The 22,733-nt window shown below is 32.3% G+C and overlaps 1 protein-coding gene across 3 annotated transcripts in view; it reads left to right on the top strand.

The window, feature by feature from the left end:
- Positions 1–22,733, top strand: part of LOC147071573 (synaptosomal-associated protein 25) — a 112,918-nt gene that overhangs the window by 52,332 nt on the left and 37,853 nt on the right. For all 3 annotated transcript variants that reach the window (XM_085948507.1, XM_085948508.1, XM_085948506.1), the window contains exons 2-3: positions 10,407–10,509; positions 14,677–14,718. In XM_085948507.1, coding sequence (XP_085804633.1) covers positions 10,408–10,509; positions 14,677–14,718 — 144 coding nt within the window. In that variant the 5' untranslated portion in view covers position 10,407. The remainder of the gene's footprint in view (positions 1–10,406; positions 10,510–14,676; positions 14,719–22,733) is intronic.

Raw genomic sequence — 22,733 nt, 5'->3', positions numbered from 1 at the left:
CACTATAGTCACATTTGGAAAGGAAAACTCGTGAAAATACAAGTATAATGGGGAAAGAAAATACTTATATTTTTATCAAGAGATATTGGGAGCCACACTTCACCCAATGAAGAGCCGCATTTGCCCACGTCTGATCTAAACTCTAGTTGTTTGTTTAAGACGTATCGTTCGCGTATTTCTTCGCCCATTTCATACATTTGTGCTGCGATACCCTGGTTTCTGTAGCCCGTTGCCATGGCGTCCAGTCAACGGCAATGAATCTTCCCATTCACCATTTTTTTTAGTGCTGAACAACTACTGTCATGAGCATCAAAACCGAATGGTAGAAGTTCCTTTCTTTACCATGATATTGGAGATTCATAAAATCAAATTTTAGTAACTTGAAATGTTTTCAGAGACGATACTAATAAATATATAATATTGTTAAATAATAGTATCTATATAGTATACACCTCCATAGAGTGATCGGTTGAATTTATATGGATTTAAAACCTCATGATAATTTCACATAATCAGCGGAATTCGAGCTGGCAAACTACCAGTCAGAAGCCATATATACTAAATGCTGTTCCACGGTGAGACATAATTAGATATCCCGTGCGTAGTACTATGAAACTGTTTAGGAATTAAATCATTTTCAAATTTATAACATGTAATACCGGTGATGGGTGATTTAATATAATGAAACATGATATCATCACCTGTACTGCAATCCACTGTGGATATTGGTTGCTTGGAAGGTTCTCCCGCAAAATCCCTCAACCGCATTAACCTCACAAATGCTATAATTCTTTCTACACAGTTTTGGTATCCGGTACATTGAAAGGAACCTCTTGAACATAAACCGAATATCAGAAAGATAAAACCGGCGTCGGTAGATTGTCATTATCACAATATCATACAATTCTTTTCAAACATAATGTGTTATTTTACGGATTGTAGATAGGTACATCATAATCTTCTCAAAAAACGCCTACTTCGCCCATATTATTTGGAATAGTGTTTGTTACATCATCAGCATAGTTGTTTATATTTTATATGCGTTTAAAAGGCTGTGATAATCGTGAGATTTCTGTGAATTCTGTACATTTCACTGCCTAATTTAAATGAACACACAAGTACCTACCGACTTACATTTTAGTGGCTAAAAATTCAGGTTGGTACCTATACATTTAATGCTAAATAATCGTATAGTAGGGAGTTTTCATCACTGACTGTCGTATATTTTAATAATATAATAATATTTTGAACAGACCATTATGGATATGGACAGCTGGAGAGTTGTTGGAGGAAGCCAGGGGCCACTCCGAGTTGTCACATTACTGACGACGATGATTATCATGATTAATATAAAATTGTTTAAATATATGAAGGTTTAAATTTAAAGTATTGAATTCTGGCTTTAAACACTTTGGATTTATGACATAGATATAATGTTTCCTATGTTTCAAGTTTTTTTTAGAAAATCGAGTAACCTCGTAACGAGGGATATAAATAATTTCACATAAAAGGTCGTTACCAAACGTGGCGGTAAATTTCATGAAAATGCGGGAAAATATGAGCAAAAGGGGAGAGTGGGGCTGATTTATGCCATTTACCCCCGACCACCCTTTCCGCTATCAGTCCAGGATGCGAGCGAAATTATTAAACTGATGCTGCGCGGCTCTTCGGTGTTTTAATTAAACAAGTTAGATTAATAATTAGTGTTTTACATACATTTTGACTTTGGGGTAGGCCGGGCTGAATCGGGCACCGGGGGAGGGTAATTAGAATTTCAGCACACATGACGGAAGTGGCAACTTTTGTGTGTTTTTGACATAATCATTCTGAAATTGTTCCGGACTGTGTTGCCAGTATATTCATCGCTAAATTTCAGACGAAATAAACACGGATAGCTATGTATCAACAACATAATTTAGACCAGGGGTAGTCAACCTGCTCCCTACCGCCCACTAGTGGGCGTTCCAGCTTTCATGGTGGGCGGTAGGGGTTTTAAAAACATTTTCAATGAGAGGCTGATAGAACTTGCCAAGAAGAACTGTTAGAAATTAAATATGATGAAGAAAGTAAACATAAATTCGATGGACGTGGTATGACCAAAGAAAGAAACCGCCTGAATATTTCCGAAAGAGATCTTCGTTTGCTCCTCACAAAAATTGAGCCAGATATCCAGTATTTAGTTTCACAGCATCAGCCTCAAGGATATCATTAATAATTTAATTAATTAAATGTAATTTCATCAGACTTCATGTTTATATGTATGCAAAATATAAATAAAAAGATAGATTTAACTACAGTAAGTTGTTTTATAATGATTTATTCTGCCAAACTTAGCGAAAGTCTTGCGAAAACTTGCTGTAACTCTGCTTTATAAATTTTATAAGGTAAAGTTACTTTCCTACTTTATAAATCACCGTTACTGTGGAACCGGTGGGCGGTCAGAAAATCTTACTACTAATTTACTACTATTTTACTACAGTTATGTAGAACATATTTATTTAACTTTGAAGTGGGGTAAGTCAAATTTGAAACCCATGCTCCGTACTTGCGGCCTTTCAGGAAATCGGCCACCCTGCTCAGTCTAGGCAGGAAGGGGAATCAACGTGGTGGATATTATTAGTGGGTATTTTTTTTTTTATAAAAATCAATACTTTTCAAATGAAATATTCTAGCATTACATTTCAGTGAAAAAAAATCATGATAAAATAATTAAAACAATAAACTGAAACCGTTCAATGAATGTTCATTTAATTTTTTAAATTGTAAGTTTATCATTGAATTAAAAAAATATATTTGTCTCTTGCCGTTTTTAGATAGGTACGCATGGCATGGATTAATTCAAATATTCTCAGTATACCTAGTATACCACATACAGTAATAATTTAGACTTGTAATTGCACATGTTTATCTTTATAACTGAATAAAAACAATTTTCCGTTTTTATAATATTTATCGAAAATTCTCATTTTTTAATATTCTTCTCGTTTTTTTCCCTTTCATCGTAGACATATTTAATGAAACCGATACTTACTCCGCAAACATACTTACACCTAACTACCCTCACTAAGTCCTTCTCTTTTTATCTCCCAGGATCAGAGTAAGACGGGACATTAAAAGCTCGTGTTGTATTACTTATCCCGCTTTCCCGCGAAATCCATCAATCTGTCGTCCTTTTTTGGTACACGGAAAAGCCTCGCAGCCGAAGAGCACAAATGATGAGTTGGTTGATTTTTCATTCTCTTTGTGGTTTTCACAGTGCCTAAGGAGATTTTGAAAGATGATCGTTTGTATGAAACAAGATTTTGTTTACCGATCGCCATTTTGTTAATTAAATTAAAGTATAAGATAAAACAAAATAAACATTGTTTGACTATTAATAATTTTCAAATTTACATTCCACCGAGTTACACCAATCTGATATTTTTAAATACCGACTATTTCTACAACGTTTTTCTTAGCTCGTATTCTTATTTATCCGGTACAAATCTTGCAATCGATTTTTAACTAACTTAACTAGGTAGACATTTGAAACTTTTAGACAGGGCTTGAAATGGACCGAAACGCACCGGAGCGCCGTTCCGGTTCGTAAAATCCCCAAAATTATCTCTGTCTCGTGGACATATTAGTTTGACCATATGAGCTAGATTGGCATATAATGTAAAAATCTAACACACTTATTTTTATAAAATACACATGCAATTAGATAACTATGTTAATATTTTCGTAAAATATCGAGCGCTCCGGTTCGGAAAATATTCCATTTCGAGCGCTGTTTTAGAATATATCAAAAAAAGATGCCAATGGTTTTTTTTAAAAATACTTTTAGCCATCTTTAAGTAGAATTGAATTCATTTTCAGTTAATTCTGTTTTGTATGAAAAGTTGTTTCGACACCATTATTGGTTGCTAGGGGTCTGGGGTCCTAGCAACTAAATTATTAATATATACGTGCGTTACTATGGAAATAAATATGACGTGTCAAGATGACATTTCAGTATTATTTCCATCAAGTACAAATTTTGTTGATCGTTTAAGCTAGTCAAGTCAAGTTTATATGATTCAACAGAAAATTTGAAAACGTTGTATATAAAAAGTTATTTTTTCTTGAAACAAAAGAGTTTGAATTGTTTATATTCCACAACGTTTGCAGTGTATCTAAAATGGTCGCCATTAAAAGAATAACAATATGTACGTTGGCGCATTGAAAGATGGTAGTCTGCTTTTATGTTTTGTTATGGTACCTATATGGTTTGCGATTTTTAGTGATTGTTAATGTAAATGTTACATTCTTAAATCTTGTGAATTATTCGTTGAATAAAAAAGTGATTAATTAAAAATTATTAGCAAGTGTAATAATTTAATAGTAATCCGTGACGTCGGTTAGTAATTAAAGTAATACCTACTTTGATTTAAAATACAATAGTCGATAGCCAATATTAGCTCAATTTAGAAAGCGCTTTAGAGAGTATTATAAAAGCAATTAGTTCAAATTTGTCGTAATTAAGTATGGTACCTTTAGCATAGTGGTATATGTGCGTGGGCGCGAAACCCGATAGATGCAGGTTCGATTCCTGCGGGGTGTCTTACTTTTTTCAACAAGATTTTTTCTATTGGTTATAATGTATTTTCTCAGAAGTATTTTCAAAAATTATGTTTGTATATTTAAATTATGATTGTATATAAAACATTACGAGTTCTACTAAACTCTTCGGCGTAATATATAAAAAAAAACGTTTTGACAAAACTCGAAGGTTTTATCAACTCGGCGACGAAATGTAAGCGTTTTAATATATCATATTACATATCTCAGAATATTTCCACTGTTTATTCTAGTAAAAAGGGTGGGTATACTGTATTTTTTTATTTTTATCAAAGATGTTTTTGTAGAGAAGTAATTTTTTATTACATTTTTGATATACCTAATTTATTGTACCTATCTTAGTTTCGGGATTCTTAACTTTGACTAAAAGTATTATCGTATATCTACGGCTATAGTCGATATTCAAGCCTTCTCCGTGCGCAGCCGACTCGATAGATTACCGAAATGTATTTGGCACACGCCCAGTGAATAAATCCACGTGTTTCGATTAATGCGACCTTCACCCTTCACACGTGGGCCACTCTCAACAGCTGCTGTTTATTATTATGTCGTTATTATTTAGTAAAATCAGTTTGCACGACTCCACAGTCTGAGTTTTCTTTTCGAGACGTATATTTTTGATAGGGTTGCCATTAGCATTCGTAAGGGACGTTGGATGGTAATTTCATTTAACGTGAATTGCCTGTTGGCAGCACTGCGAATTTAAATATAGAATAATATATTACTTTTATGTTAGGTAGTTAAAATGCTATTATTGTTATTCATTCATTCATAATTTATTTTAATAACGTCCAGGCCCAGTTTTGTCCACTTCGAGGGACATTTCAACTTATCAGTTTACAATGCACATATAAATATGTGGGAGTAAAAGTATTTCAAAGAGGTTTCATACAGTTTCACGTAGATCAGATCTCATCACCAGAGTTTTAGTTTGTTTTTATATGTGGTTGCAGTCAATTATTACTTTGTTATTAAACTAAATGTGGGCAAGATTAATAATATTATAATATGTGACATTCAGTATAAGTTAGTATACATCAAACAATACAACTTCAATTCATCTAGTTCTAGATTCTAAAACTAGAGATGGGCATAACAGGATAGAAGAAAACCTCCAAACAGTGTAGATAATATAAGACAATACAAAGCCGTAAAGGTACCTACTCAGCGCTCGAAATGGAAAAGTTTACGAAGCGGAGCGCTCGACATTTTTCTGAAGATATTTACATATTTATCAAATTTTATATGTATTTCATAAAATAAGTGTGTTTGATTTTCTAATTATATGGATTATCTAGTTCAGACGGTCAAATTATTTTGTCCACGAAACGGAGCGATAGTCTTACCGATTTCACGAACAGGAACGGCGCTCCGGTGCGCTCCGGTCCATTTCGAGCACTGCACCTACTGTTACGAATAATTTAACATTTTTTAAAAAATTGCAGTTTTTAAATAGTCACTATTATTGATTATTAAAATAATGTAACGAGTTATATTAGCCAGTCACTAATCGAGGACGAACACAATCAGTGTGCTGAAGACCTCGGCACCGTCAACACGCGTTAACCTTATAAGTCATTCAGAGTTGTTCTGCAACTCTTAACAGATTAATAAATATAATTCCGATAGGCTACACCACATTTTGACGCAGGGGTTTGAATGTGTTAGTGTCCTACGAAAATGAACCACACATATACGTGCAATAGTGTTAGCAACTTTGAAATACACCAATATTGAATAAGCGTGAGTGCATATACCGAGAGTATCTGTCAGAACGAAATACAAGCATTTTCTTGATACGTGTTTAAGTTTATCCTATGTACAATGCAGCCCATCATAGAATAATTATTCTGCTTCTTTACTACCTCCATAACTAAATCCCAGAAGCGTCGTGTTGTCAATTATCACTGTCCAAAACAACGTCGTCATATCAAACCGAATGGCGACTGTAATGAGCGAAGTTTATGATTCCTAAAATGCTAAAATAAAACAAAACGTCTGAAGCAGGAAAGCCATTTGTTCGAGATAGACCGCACGCTATTTCCTCTGCGACCAACTGTCACGCGAAATATTTTTTTATTTTTCGAAACGATTTCGTGTATGGCATTATTGTTATTATTTTCCCAAAATATTAAAAAGCGCGGGAAACGTTATTACTGTCAGATTTTGTTCATAATTTGAACGTTATGTATTTAAAATAGCGACGATCAACGTTTTTAATAGCACTGTCAATATATTATATTTTGTAATTAAGCTATTAATTTTATAATCTAACCAGATCCTCTAATACTCTCCAATCAACATCATGTACCTACTTAACTTAATAACCTTAACAAAAACTCAGCAATCCTCAACAATCAGCTCTCGTGAGATATAAGAAACATTTTTTAACTTTTAAACTCATGCTTTCATTGTTATTGAGTATTATTTACGATTTAAAAACTGAATCTTCATAAAGATTTATTTATTTTCATATAAAAGCAGTATAATAGGCACGATTGATTTTTAACCCTTTTAATGTAAACGTACTAAACTACATGTGGAAATTTTGGTATTGCATCAAAATAAAATATTGGAGAATGCATTGCTTTTCAACAATTTTATCGGTGCTTAATTTCACGAAAAAAATGATATTCTATTTTGAAAATTTATACATTCGACAACAAGTATTTTCAGCCATGAGTTTTAGAAATAATAGGTAAGTATGTACATTTTTCTTCTCGATTGATTTCACATTTGGCTAAGAGCAAAACAGCCACAAAAGTTGAGCTGGGAGACAATGAATGCACGAACTGATTTTATTTTTATTTTTAATAAATACTTAATATTTTTTCATTCGTTTTTTAAATTAAATAATAAAAAAATAACTATTTTTACACACCTACCTCCTTCGATGCTCACGGGTCCCGGGCTCTAATCTCACATCTGGCAAAATTCACCGTGTATTTTGAGACTATTGATATTGACATTAATAGGTTGAGCAAGTAGCTAACATCAATTTCTCGTACAAACAAACAACCTGTTGATACAACCTCCACTCTGGAGGCCCATATGATTCTCTTATAATGTGAACATGTGATGACGCAATGTAATATGTATCTTTCAGTGGCGAAGGGTGGAGGTAGGCCGCTATAAGTAGTGCACATTAAATTTTTTCTGCCATACGTATTTATTTTCATTGAAATTAGACTACAATATTTCGTCACTGTTCTGGCAGAAGACACTAATTCGAAAAAAATTACATATTGAGTTAGTTATACCAAAATGTTCCTTATTTCAAACTTTACCGCCTGGAAACCTTCTTAATAAATAAACAGTCTTTATTTTAAAGTCATCCTTTTTACGATTACTTAATAAACTCACATGATAGACCATTTCAAACATTTTAACAACTTCAAAGTCAAATTACTCAAAACTAGTATTCTCCAGTTAGTGTGTTCTGCCAGAACAGAGACGATTTATTTTACAGATGGTGTTAGTTAGTTTTTAAAATTCAATTAAACCTGCGAAAAGCAAGCCATAATAGATATTAGTCAAAATATACTCGTATATCTATAAAATATCTAAAATTATGCAATTAAATCATACATAACTTTGGATATTTTATAGATATAGTAATATTTATCTATTATAATTTGGTTTAGGCAGGGCTTAATGAATTTAAAAAATGAACCAATAGTACGTGTAATTTATATTCTTAATCCAACGAAAAAAATAAGTATGAATGAACAAGTGTCCATAATTTTGTCGTATCGCCCAAAATATTCCTACCAAAACGATTATCGTTTTTTTAGGAAGAGTTTAATTGGTTTTTAAAAACTAACCAACACCATCTGTATATTATAGTCTTAAAACAAATACGTATGACTATCAAAGTTTAATGTGCACTATTTATGGCGGATCTTAACAGCCTACTTCCACCCTTCTCTACTAGTATATTTTTATATCCTTGTGTTCTTTTTATCATTATTATTAAAACTATAAATTCCAGTCTGAAAAGGTTGGCGACCATCATAAAATAGTACTTACGTATATATTATAAATGAACTCCGGTTGGATAAAAGTATAAAAATAACTAAATGCGGTAGAGATGCTCTGCCTAATCCGAGTAAACTCAAAAGTAAGTCCGCCCATTCTGCGGACAAAGGAAAAATAGTCGTTTTTGTCAGTTTTCCCCATATTAAATAACGATATTATTATGTGGAAACGAGCATCGTGTGGCAGTAGGAATTTTAGTATTCATAACCATCACCGAAAGGCGCTGTTGTCGCTCGGAAAATTCTCGCGCCAAAGGCGTCAAATATTGTCAAATTACTTTGGCAAAATTAAATTTATGAATTGATATGCCGAGGGGGTGCGAGATGGCGTGTAGTTAAATGGATCACACGGGAATAATATTATTAACATGGACGAGAGTGTTATTTTTTGTTATTAAATCTTCACCAAAGATTTATTAATACTTTCACTACAATTTCTTGTATTATATTATGATACCTACTTGTGTTAACCGAACTAATCTCTTTGAGCAGCGTTCGAATTCATCCATGAAATATCTTATGAGAATAGCAAACTTCTTCTCTATACTGCGATCACCTGTCCCATTATGACATATGCGTTATGCTAATCCTACAAAACATGTAAAAACGCTACCGACGATACAAAACAAATCTCTTAGAACAATCACAGGTGCCCCATGGTTTGTACGCAATACCACTCTTCATAGAGACTTGAACGTAGAAACCATTTACGACCACGTCTTGAAACTTTCTAAAACATTCTACAGCTCCATGACAGCAGACTTCCCAAACCAGTCAATCACAGATCTAAACAATTATGATCCAGCCATCCTCACCGAATTTTCGAGACCAGGAGCAATACTGCTTTTAAAGTCTTCTTAGTTTATATTTTTCCCTACAGTAGGAGACAAAAAAGCGGTCATTTGGTAACCTCTCCATCTACATACATATAAAATAAAAATATTCCGCAGTGCTGACTCAGTCAATTCGAAGGGGAAATCACTGTATATCCCCTATTTTTCCCAGATATTTTTCTTTTTCATTTTTTTCCTTCAGACTCACGACAAAGAGCCATGCGCTCTTCGTTAATAGGTATACAAACGCGAATACTACAGATGACGAGGATAAAAGGCCGTTTGGCCTTGGCGCCTCATATTAAAATATAAATAATTGAATTCAATTAGAACGGGTATCGTAGGTTATCTCTGGGTTGCTAAGGTTGCCCCGATGTATTCGGTTGCTTGGTGTGTAATGCGTGACATGGTATATTCGGGGCACATTTGAATAATACACAATGGTGATATTTCTTGGTTTTGTATTGTAGATAATAAGTTTGGATACACCCGGCACTAATACAGGATTATTACATTAGTTTTTATGTTGAGTTTGAAGGTTTATATTACGATTAAGATTATGCGGAATTGCGCGCATAATTTTATTTGACTACACCGTTGAAAATCCGAAATGCAACTGATTTATTGACTGTCATTTCCTGTTCGTATTATTATCTATGCTATATAAATGACCATAGACAATAATGCGAAAGTTGTAGGGTTGAGTAAACCTCTACACGGGCTTAATACACGTTTATAGTAAAAAAAAAACTAATCGCCTTTTGATATTTAGATAGCAATGTGTCCGAAATGAGTAATCGACATTAATACTATGTTAACTTGATTTCTGTTTACAATGCATACTTGTAGACTGCATAATATATGCACCCTTAAAAATCAGCTACATAACACCACTTATAATTTTTATAATAACATATGTTTTATTTTGTTGTTACAGAATGCCTTCAGGCGCGGTAGCGGAGCCCGCGGGGGAGGCCCCTGGCGTTCCTAGGACGGAACTTCAGGATTTACAAATGAAAGCCGGTCAGGTTACAGATGATGTAAGTATTTTCATTTTTACTATACAACCAATGAGCTTGAAATTCCGTTTCACTACAGGAAGGGACTGCAAAGCGTGTTACTATTATCGATACATTTTTATACCGTTCGTTTTCAGTCATTATCACTGGAAGCAGCTATAATGGAACTCGTGAATCTATGTGTGGTGAAAAATCGGTGTGTGGTGTACTTATTTACGCGCGTTAGAAGTTATACTTCTTTGGCGTAACAAAACAAAAACAAAACTTGTGATAACCTAGATTCTTCGACTAGCTCTTAATTATCTTGTTAAATTACACACTCAGAAAAAAGGGCCGCTTATTGGAGCGCCGTTGGTTTTTTTTTTTCTATACACTTTAACCTATATTACTAAATTATATAATTATTTCTCGTTGTTTTTATTTTTAAAGTAACAACTGTCACTCTGACGTTTAATCGTTTGTTTACGTAAGGAATTGCAAATGGCCTACAATAATAAGTTCGTTGCCTAGGCAACAGAACAATTCTACTATCAAACATGCGTTTATGACTTATTCGCTGCTAACTTCATACTGTCACGCACTTTCGTAACGGTGTGCGCGCGCAGCTCTCAATTTCACTCTCAACCAAACGCCCCCAAAGAAGTATAATTTCAATAAATAGCTGCTCACCGGAAAAATAGCGTTCTCCTGTAATCCACGTTTTACGATAATTGCCATTAAACACAGCGCGCGAGTTAAAAAATCATATACGTGCTTCGGGTCATTACTAATACTGCTAGTGCCACCTGTTGTGGAGATTAAATAATGTTTTTTGGCTAGTATGTAGATAAATGAATGGTGCGTCATTTGATCTGATTTGCCGGAAACCTGAATTATGACGTTAATCCTCTTTTTCCGGAGAAGCGCTTAATTTATTATTACTGATCGTAAAACTGACAATTTCAATTTATTTGTTTGACATATTTTGGACATTGCACATTATAAATTTAAGACGTTCACAACATGACATGAAACATTATTATAATGAAGAAAAAAAGTAATAAAAGCGATACAAATGAATATATAAAAACAGAACATAATATAAACATACAAAAGCAGTGAAAATACAATTATACATCTATATAAGTTCAAAGAAGTATACCGAGTTTGCTAAAGAGACCCTATTTTAAGATTTTATAAAATAGCGTCCACCTAAGCTCATCTCACGCAAGTGGAATATATCAACACCCGAAGCAATTTGGCTGAATATAATTGTCACCCTCCCAATTGGCATTATCAGTGGCAGGTTGGTTCTATACCTTGGGAGAATAAACAATTATTGATGCTCTCGATTTTTAAGAAGTTATCAGGGTGACACGGGTCAATACTGCCCAGAATGCCAGAGTTCTCATTTATACCTCGTGGGTGCATTTACATCATGAAAAATACCACCATGAGACCAAGCGGGAACAAGGTCTTCCTTCGATATTATTATTGCCTACTTGATATCCTGTAGCGAAACGAGGTTTGAAGCTTATTGTATCAGAATTATTTTGTTAAAGATTTGTTTCTTATATCATTAAGTGTGCTAGGTATATGATTATGTTTTTGGTAATGTTGTTTTAGTTTTGGTAACAAGAGTTCTCATTTTAATAGTTTTTGTCCAGACGCTAGAAAATAATTGAGGAACTGGATGATTGAGAGGCCTAAATAAAGTTAAGGCGTCTTGCTGTGATTGTGTTTTTAGAATAATTGTCGATTTCTTATTTTCCACGTCACCAAAAATCATTTCGATCCGACAATTACAGCTGCCACTGTGGTCACAATTAAAACATACTGCAAAGAAGTATCAATATGATTGAACGTGTTTTTATCAAATTTATATTTCTATGATCTATGACCCTCTTCTACCCGTCTATAGAGATGTAATATCGAATGAAAAACGATCGTGATCTGCCGACATATTGCTAAAAATCCAAGCCTATCAAGTAAAAGTCTCACTACTTTAATTTTTTTAATTTAATTATGACCCTATAATATTTAACCAAACTAAACGAAATTGCTAATTGATTAAAAATAGTTGACGTTAAACCAATTTTGTTCCAATAAAGTTTTAAGTTGTACCAACTGTTTTTCTCGAGCATTTATAAATGCTTTTGTGCCGCTATAACTGCCTTTGCTAAATAAATAGCGGCTATTTTCCTACCCAAGTTGATCTCATGTATTGCACGATGTCTTTTGCAATACTTTATAGTAATTCTTCTATTTCCGGTATTAGTTCTTAGAGAAATAAACAGAAATTTGAATCGTATTGATTAAATAAATTATGACGAAATTATATTAATTCAAAATTGGAATAGTCTAATTATAGAATTGCATAGATTTCTAAACTAGAAATAGATTGGGTCTTCGGCAAAGTTATATTAGCGACAAGTTTGGGAAATAATTCCATAGAAATATTTAACATAGAAGACTGGACAACGTCGACGACATTCTAAGATTACAATTTATTTTGTACCTACTTATTATATCGTCTGTAGTCTGTACATAGTGATATGTACGGGTTTATTTCGGGGTGTTACACTTTGATTAAATCCACGGATTCGGGGAAAGTAAATATTACATGTATTTGGTTTTTCACATGGAATATGAGACATGGATATATTGCAGTAACAAAACTTTGCTCAAAAAAAATGGCGGCCCATTACATTAGGCGGTTTCAACGGATGCTTCCCGCGTACCTACATACTATCTATCTTTCACATATTTATTTATATTTCTATTTCACTTTCTCACTCTGTTTCGTCTATTTTAAAGTTACAAGTATACTAACGACACACGAGTTATATTATATTATCTTAATATTTTTCTTTCTAATTCTGTCGATTACAGGATAATTGATGGGGGATATAGGCATGTGTCAATACGTAAAGATGAAAAACTAATGTACAATGTCAAATTGGGTTGAGCATTTAAAAATAGTTATTTAACTATACGATCAAGCTATAATAAAGTAGTAGGTAATAAAGAGTGGAATAATCGAGGATTAAAGCGCTACAAGTGACGTAAAAGAAAACAATTTATGACCGGTTTTCTCATATTTACAAAATGTATGCCCTGCTAAAGGATTCAATTGCCTTGTATGAAAAGTTGTAAGAATTTCATTCTTAACATTGGATTAAATTTCTGTTCTGAAAATCGTGATTCCATCAATACAAGAAGACTAATAAAACACTATCTTATTATATTCTGGGGTTTTTACCACGTGTACTTCTTCCTTCTTTCCTCGACGTTTCGGGCCTGTTGCTTAGGAATGATGCCAGAGGGAATCTTCAGGAAAAGGAATTCTTACAGCGACGATTGCATTCATACATCTACACTTAGAGTTGGGTATTTCCTGAGAAAATCTCAATCTCGAGATTCGGGATTTCCAGAAAAGAATTCTCGAGAATTTTCGAGATTTCTGGAAATTTAAAAAAAATCTGTAAAAAATCCTAAAATCATTGTAAAAACAAATTCCAAAAAATATGTTTTTTTTATTTATGTAAGAAGACCAACAAATAGAAGTAGGAAAACAAAGATAATTCAAAAACTAACGTATTAAAATACAATTTCAAAAAACACAGACTGTCAATCGCTGCGTCTGACAATCGCGTACTTTTTTGAGACACAAAATTTCCTGAGGTTGAAAAATTGCGCTCATTTTGAGTTGAAGTTGGCTTAATTGTGTAAAATGCCAGTCTTTGAACGTTTTATGTTTTCTGTGTACTTTTTTCATATAGAAAAATCGTTTTTTTTCCATTAATATTTGATAATAAAGAAATCCCGAATCTCGAGAAAAGTTTCTCGGGATCCGGGATTTCCCGAAATGTTAAAAATCTCAATTCTCGAGATCCGGGATTGAAAATCTCGAAAAATTCTCGAGAATTCCCGTCGGGAAATTCCCGAAACCCAACTCTACCTACACTACACTTCATCATAACATATTATATCTCTTGATAATGGCATCTGCAACGAGTCCGAAACGTCGAGGAAAGAAGGAAGAAGTACACGCGGCGGAAACCCAAGAATCTATTACGATAAAAAAACAGCCGTGGAAGTCTGAATAATATAATAAAACATTGTTTGTCATTATTTGTAATGGGTGTAAAACAAACCTTGCTGTGAAATATATTAATTATAATCGTTTTTTTTCTTTTTATTTTTCAGTCCTTGGACAGCACCCGGCGTATGTTAGCACTATGCGAAGAGGTAAGTCTCACGACGATATATTAACTATCCAGTTATGGTATTAGTGTTATAGTGTTATTAGATTAATTGGTATTCATGCAATAAGATTTAAAAGGTATTTATCACATCTGGCCCTTTCGAATCACATAGAAAATTTTTCAAATAACTTATTCCATTTATCGGCGATGTTATTAATTATCTATTAAAAATTTAAATTGTGTTCCATTTTATCTCTGGTATACTAGTTATTATCTATGAACAAATAGATCTTTATATTGTGTTATACAAGAATCTATGATTTATGGCTAAGATAGAATATTTTTTCTTAATATAATTATGATTTAAACGCGCTACTTGCACTGAAACAAATGAAATCAACTTGTAGCATTAAATTTTCACACGTAAATTTAATAACACGTTAGCGTAATTGTTGTTTTCATTTGTTATGTGATTCAAAATGGCCGTGTGACAGATTATTCCTACGCAAAATGAAAATGTCGACCAATTTCTAAAACAAACAGTATTTTTTCCAGTCTCGATCGGTCGACGCTATCAATTGAATGAAATATTTTTATTTCTCATATTTTAATCGGATTATTCCGACGGAAGCGGTCGAATTCAAAAAGTGGCGGTGAAAATTATGAATAAATTATTCAAACTGTGGAATGTTTTTCGTCGCTTTGTTTATGGCTGTTAAATCGTTCGCAAATAATATTAGGCGGTCGGTAGATGTTTTAACTTGATTAAACTTCGTTGCAATTAAACTGTCGCGAAGTTTTCGAACTTGGCGGGGTTCAGAGTATTGTTCGCTTGACTTGACTTTTAGATTAGGTTTAACTAAATTTATCTATCGTAATATTATTGTTAAACGTTTCATTACGAATCGAAGGTTTAAGTGACTTATTATGATTAGCTACATCCGGACCATAATTAATAATGCCGTGTTTATGATCAACACTGCAGCTAATAAATAACAAATCAAATAAATTGTTCCTTGAGTAAACGATACTTATTTACGTTTTGTTTTGTTGAGTTTGATTAATGCACTTTACTGTCAATATACTTAACCATTTTAAGAAACTTTACTTTGAAGAGCAAATCATTTTATATCTAAAGTGTAATTTTATTATTCTATCAAATTACTTAAATAATAATGTTGCCATAATTTATTCTTGACTCTCTAGTATTTTTATATATTGAAGTAATTTAGTAATTATAATTTGATTAAAGTATTCTAATTTGTATATTCAGGACATTTTCATCAGTAATTAACAATTTAAAACATCTATTCTAGTAATAATGGATTTTTAATCTACCACATATTATGGAATACATTTTATATGTAATTAATTTATGGATCTGTTGAAATATGGTGTAGTTAGCTAATAAAACAAAGTCAATGATGTTTACAAAATGCAAAATTGTCCCAGTAAATCAAAATATTAATATTATATTCGTTGGTACTCGGTTGAATTTTTCGTTATGAATGCAGTAATACAAAAGTCTGACATTAAAACAAGCTCTTGTGCGCGCGGCGTCCCAAAAGGCTTTCCTTAATTAAACATTCAGGGAAACATTAGCTTGGTCTTCATAGTTATACACTTGGCAGCTTTTCATTGCGAGGAATAACTCAATGAAAAGAGAATTCTTAATAATCACAGAGATTTTATTTCCACAGCGATATCAATTTAGCATATTTCATGACGTTCGCATTCTGTGTTTACTTCCTTCTTCAATGATACCTATCATTAATATTGACGACTTTTAAAATGACGGGTAATTAATATTTTCTTTTATTTCAATGAATACGTCTAAATCTCTTAGAAATATTATTAATCTAAATTTATTGTAGCTTTGTCATGTCAGCCCTTAAATTATTGTTTGTAAAATTCCTAGTTGGTATGCATATTCAAATATATATATAACGATGCATTTTTTCACACTATGTTGTACCTATATTGGTTGGATTTTAAAGTAAAACAGTATCGTGCTTATCGTTCAACTAAAAACTATTCGAATTGTAGCTATACCGTCCACAAATTAACGGAAGGCTAGAAAGGCTCTTAGGTAATTGAAATTAATAAAAAAACCTCTTCCGTACAAATTTATTAACAAGTACATTTTTTTAATATTCTGACATGATTTTAAAAAGATTTCAACGTTGTTTTGAAGCACCTGGTATCAAACAGAGCCATGTTGTCTTATATCATTTGTTTTTAAATTTAGTATCTAAGTAGTTTAAGAAAATGATGAAGAGGCGCCTTTTAAATGCACGACATTAATCGTTGTCAAATCCTAAAAGACCCCTTAATATTTTCCTGTATCTACTTACTATGATCGTTGTTTTTTTAATGAACTTTGCGGTTTTTATTTAATCGAATTTTGACAATCGTACATCTTATTGATGTTTAAATGATAAAAATGACGATTTTTTTATACCTGTAATATAAGAGATTTTAATGCCATAAACCACGGCTCCTAAATTGGTGAGCAATTTATAACCTTATAATTTTCGAACTGACAGCTCGACATTCCACATTTGAATTCGACCGTTTCAAATATTAACCATAGAGTATATAGACGATAGTCAAATTCGATAAAATTGACGTTTACGGAGGGAGGCGTTGAACAATGATGTGATGTGAGTTTGCAGCGCGGGTCGGTCTGTGTGTGTAGTGGGGGTTGGTCTCTTAAGGGTCTGGGGACCCCGGAAGGGGGTCTGGCGTCCGCGGCCAGCCCGCCGCGGGTGTGTCCGTCTGTGTGCCGTCGCTGCCCTGCCATCTGTGCTGCATGATAAGAAACTCCCGCCAGACGCCATTTTTAAATGCTCGCACGCGGAAAAAATGTTGCCGTTCCATAAAAAATCTTTGAAATTGGTTAATCCAAAAATTGGAAATTGAAGCTAGATTTTCAATTTGGTCGACCATTGGTCATTCACCCCTTTTAAATAAGATGACCGATGGCACTCATTTAAACGTTCATGATTACATTAGTTAAATTAAATACTTATTTAAATGTTAAATGAAATATATATATATTCCAAATGAATCAAACACGTTTGAAGGCGTGAAGGTTACCTAAATATTATGATGTCAAGTTAACACTAATTATAACACGGCGAATATTTTCCACCATGTCGTTTTTATAAAATGGCAGAATTTTCATTCGCATCTCGTTCAATTTTCTTTTGAAGAAAACATATTTTTGTGTAAATATTTTACCTGTAAATAAATTCATTATGCGAGCATTTTAAAATTCTGTCTGGCAACTGTACTATATGTTGATATGTTGTCTGTGTACCCCGTTTTCCCGAGTTTGTCTCTCACAGTCGACTGTCCCGTTCTCCTCATATTACCATGTCCGATGTGTGTTTTCCCCAATTTTTATGTTGTTTTTTTTGACGTTGTTAACCCCACACACAAAACGAACATTTTATCACATTTAAAAAACGAGTTTCGGTTAATTGACCCTTGCTTGTCGTTTGAACTTTACTGAATTTACAATAATATTTAATTGAATAATATTCATATCATCCTAAAATTTTCATACATGAGAGTATCCCCAGTTTTAAATTTAATTTACACATAATTTGCTATTAGTAAAAGTTGTTTGATTTTCACTAAAATATAAGCATTGGTTTATTATAAAAAAAATATTGCATTACACCTTTGTTGGAAACATTATTAATTTTACGCACAAAATATTTAAATAAATAAAAACTGTCAAAAATAGATTACTTCAAGAGATGTGTCACCAACAAAATGTTATTTAAAAAGTGAAGCAATTGCTAAATCCCGACGACGAATTTAGATATTTTAATTAAAAATATAAATGAAGTACGACGTTCATTAATCTTGTAAGTTATCTTAACCAGTACGCGATTAGAATGACAAGAATATATTTCTAATTTCGTTAAAAGCAAACAGCCATTTAAATCAAGTATAGTTTTACATTTTTTCGTTACTGTGGAAACATTATTAATAATTCTATTTTCAAACTTACTTCCGCTTATTCGCGATATTTTGGCTGTATTTTAAATTAAATGGCCAGCAAGGGTTACTAATCAAACAGCGATAATTTAATACTTTTTCAAAATTAAAAAAATACACACGGCGAAATAAAAAAAAATACGCTTTTCTTCTTCTACCTATCCGTGCACTTATTTCTTTTTCAGTAATAATAATGTACGAAAGGTTGAAAATAGCTTTACCCCTTCCCCATATTATATGATAAATATTTTATCTTCATATTCGATTTATTATAAAACTTACACACATAATAATATTTCCATCACAAAATAATTTTCTATATACCCCCCCCCCCCAACCTTTCCGATAGACACACGCATATATTTTTTACTGTTTGAAAAAGTGAATTATTCTTTATTTGAATTTTATTAATCGAATAGAAAAATGTATGCGTTGTCTATTTATAAATGTGCTTCTTGAATCCTTTCGGAGATCCAATAATGATCTTTTACTTTCCGAAATGCTTTATATTAATGATTGTTACCGAATAATATTGAATACCATTGATTGTGCCCCCGAACGTTCCTCAAAATGATAATATAAATGCACCCTTTCCTAGACTTATCCCAAAACGCCCCGCCGATATCGATATCATTGTCATTTCGAATTCTCTATCGTCGTGAAAGTAGACATTTGTTTTTGACAGTTAAAATAGATCGCTCGAAGTTTGGACGAAACTGACTTGTCATTGCCAGTGTAAAAATACAATGAAAATTCACTTTATATGAAGAATGGCTGTTCTGAACGTTCTTATGCATTAAATAAAAAACATTACTAGTTGATTTATATCTTTTTCTACATTTGTTTAGACCTATAAGATGCGAATGATAAATTCAATATCTTAATGGTAAATAATAAAAATATATTTTATTCATTTATGTATCTATAAGTTACGTACAATGTAATAATTATTATCAATGGTGGTTAAATCTACCTGTGGCGAGGGGTGGAGGTAGGCTGTTAAGATCCGACATAAACGAGCACACAAAACTTTGTCAGCCAAACGTATTTATTTTTATTGAACTACAGACTACAATTCACACTGATGATGTTGATAATTTGAAAACCAAGCCATAATAGATAATAGTCAAAAAATATTCATCTATCTAATAAATATCTATAATTTTGACATTAAATCATACATAATTTTGGATATTTTATAGATAGAATAATTTTTTTTATCTATTATAGTTTTATATAGGCAGGGTTTAATGAATTTAAAAAAATTAACCAACAAAATATGTGTGTATACTAAAACAAATAATTATGAATGAAAAAGGATGCAACATTTTGTCGTATCACCCAAAGCATACCAAAACTATTATGGTTTGGTTAGGCAGGGTTTAATTTTTTTTTTTAAATTCACCAACTCCATCTGTAAATTGTAGTATTAGTTCAATAAAAACAAATACGTACGACTGACAAAGTTTAATGTGCACTATTTATGTCAAATCTTAATAGCCTACCTCCACCCTTCGCTACTTGTATCTGCATACTGCCTAGATTAATAAAATTCTGACAGTATTTACAATTAAATGTTGGTACAATAACTTTTATTCTTTCAATATATTTTCCAATTGAACCTTAATTAAGTTATAACAGTGGTCATATTTAAAGAAGGAACTGTCTAAATCTAAATACTAATAAATATACCTGTATAAATAATGTTCAGTTACTCAAGTTAGATAAATATTTACACAACATGACGTTTTACTAATGGCTTTCGAATTTTGGTGAATTTAATTCAGTGCTCGCAATCCAAATATTGAATTTCATACTAAAATAAACAGTCCGAATATAATGTCATATTTTCTGATTTCAGGTTAAAAATAAATAATATATTATTATATATTTTGTGTTTGTAATAGAATACCACGAGGAAAATCTTTGTCTGCATATTGTCTAAGCAAACGACCCTTTTCTAGCGAAGTTAGTTGGTATTTCGAAAAATTTTAAAAGCGTCTAGTCCGAGAGAAAGTTCTAAAGGATATCCCTTTCAACTTTATTATTGGTTCGGAACTTTGTACGTTTTCTATCGAATGTAAAGTTTGTCTATTCAGATTTTCTAATCTTGATTTTGACACTGAAGAAACATTTCGTTTTTCAAGTTCTTGGAAAGTATAAGGGTCAACTTACCTTTTCAACTTTTCAGTTAATTCCAATGAAGTCAAATTCACATCAACTCAATACTAGGTAATACTACTAGGTATCTCACTTTTAAACTATTTTGAGAATATTTTTGAATTGTAAGTGTTAACTGTCTCTTTTTTTCGGAAAGACATTGTATTAATAATTAAAGTTAACACTTTGTAAATTGTTCACTATTTAATAAATATCAAGATTGATTTACTCAACTATTTCAATTACGTATTTTGTGAAAAAACTGGGTATATATCAGTATAACCATCATTGGCTAACTTATACAACCAAGTATCTACAGTCACACTGACACCGAAATTTAAAAATATCTCGTTATTTTTATTAAAATAAAGCAATGTATATATCTAGTAAATATTCCACGTAGAAATCAGGATCGTTTTCGAACGCTTTAACAGTACAATCTCAACTGATTGACTCAGTTGACAGTTTGGTCCTGATCAATATTAAAATGTTGGTTAAGAATTATTTTATATATCGAGTTTTCACTAAGAATTGGCAGTTAACACAATGGTTCATATTGAGTTGTTAGTTATTATATAGAATATGAATTAATAATAAATAAATTAATCTAGTTTGAAATTAGTTTACATTTACATTAGTTTATACTTAACTGAATATTGCCAAGTGAAAGGGAAACTAATCCAATCCAGCACTGTACTAGAGGATCGTCCATTATTGACGTCACACCTTTCTGAGTGACGTTCTGTCCAAGGCCTGAAAAAAAAAATGCGAGTGATAAGCATTCGGCACGCTTATATATCTCTGCACTATGCGTTAGAGTAAGATAGAATTTATACGGCTGAATTAAATATTTTTTCAAAACGTCACCGATAAAAATGGATTAGACTGATTAGGTACATTCATTTAAAACCTGCGAGCACGTGTTGCTGAAATTTATTGGTTTTGTGTTAAATATAGAGTAAGTGGTAATTATTTCTAGTTATTTTAGTAGAACATCTTGTTAACTATGTTGTGTTTAAATTTAGTAGCCGTACTGAGAAGCAACACGATGGTTTAACGTTTCATAGTAAGTTGATAATAATAAAATTAAGGTTCTACTGTGCGTTATACGCAAGAAACATGGCTTCAATTTGCCGAAAAATAGACGCTCACTATATATCATTACTCTGAGGTTCTCTCATTCAATTGTATTAACTGATTCATCAACCGCAATCACGTTAGCTGACATAATATTAAATATAGATAGATACCTACACCGTTGTGTTGTCTAGCTAGACGCCAAAATATTGCCATGATATATAATGTCGACATGTGGGACAAGAAAGGGAAGCTAGATTAATATGGCAACACAAAAGGGTCTCCGCAACACAAGTGGCGCAAAGATTTTCCTCGGCGACGAAATGAAAACGTGAAAAATTCATTAACACATTCTCCGGGGTTTTCCCTCTTCCCGATCCATGAATCTTATTCCATATTCCCGCACTAAATGTGCTCTGACTAGTGGCTGCCTATCTGTTTGTTGTCTCTCCGTCTATGTATTTCTATCTTTGTTGTCTATACCTTCACTATCTATCGCCTATACATATTATTCTCTATGACTTGTATTATTGATGTTTCCATTATGTTTATTTTATTTACAGTGTATTAAATGTACTAGTATATTACGGATGCAAATTTTTTTTCAATCACGATCATATAATAAATGGTCAAATTTCTCATATATGCCATAAAGTTTTCACCTTTTTCTGACAGGTTAAAACTATTGTATTAAGTTAACTCACATCATGTTAGTTGGACATTTCTAGTAATCATGTGTCAAAATAATAATTATAGATATTATTCGCAAAATATATTATAAAATAATCTAATCATATTTTGTTAGTATTT

Source organism: Rhyacophila brunnea, unplaced genomic scaffold (genome assembly GCF_057557595.1).
Source record: "Rhyacophila brunnea isolate RB1 unplaced genomic scaffold, BYU_Rbru_1.0 scaffold_20, whole genome shotgun sequence".
NCBI classification, from domain to species: domain Eukaryota; kingdom Metazoa; phylum Arthropoda; class Insecta; order Trichoptera; family Rhyacophilidae; genus Rhyacophila; species Rhyacophila brunnea.
Note: the sequence above shows the minus strand (reverse complement) of the source record. Positions and strands in the feature narration are given on the sequence as shown.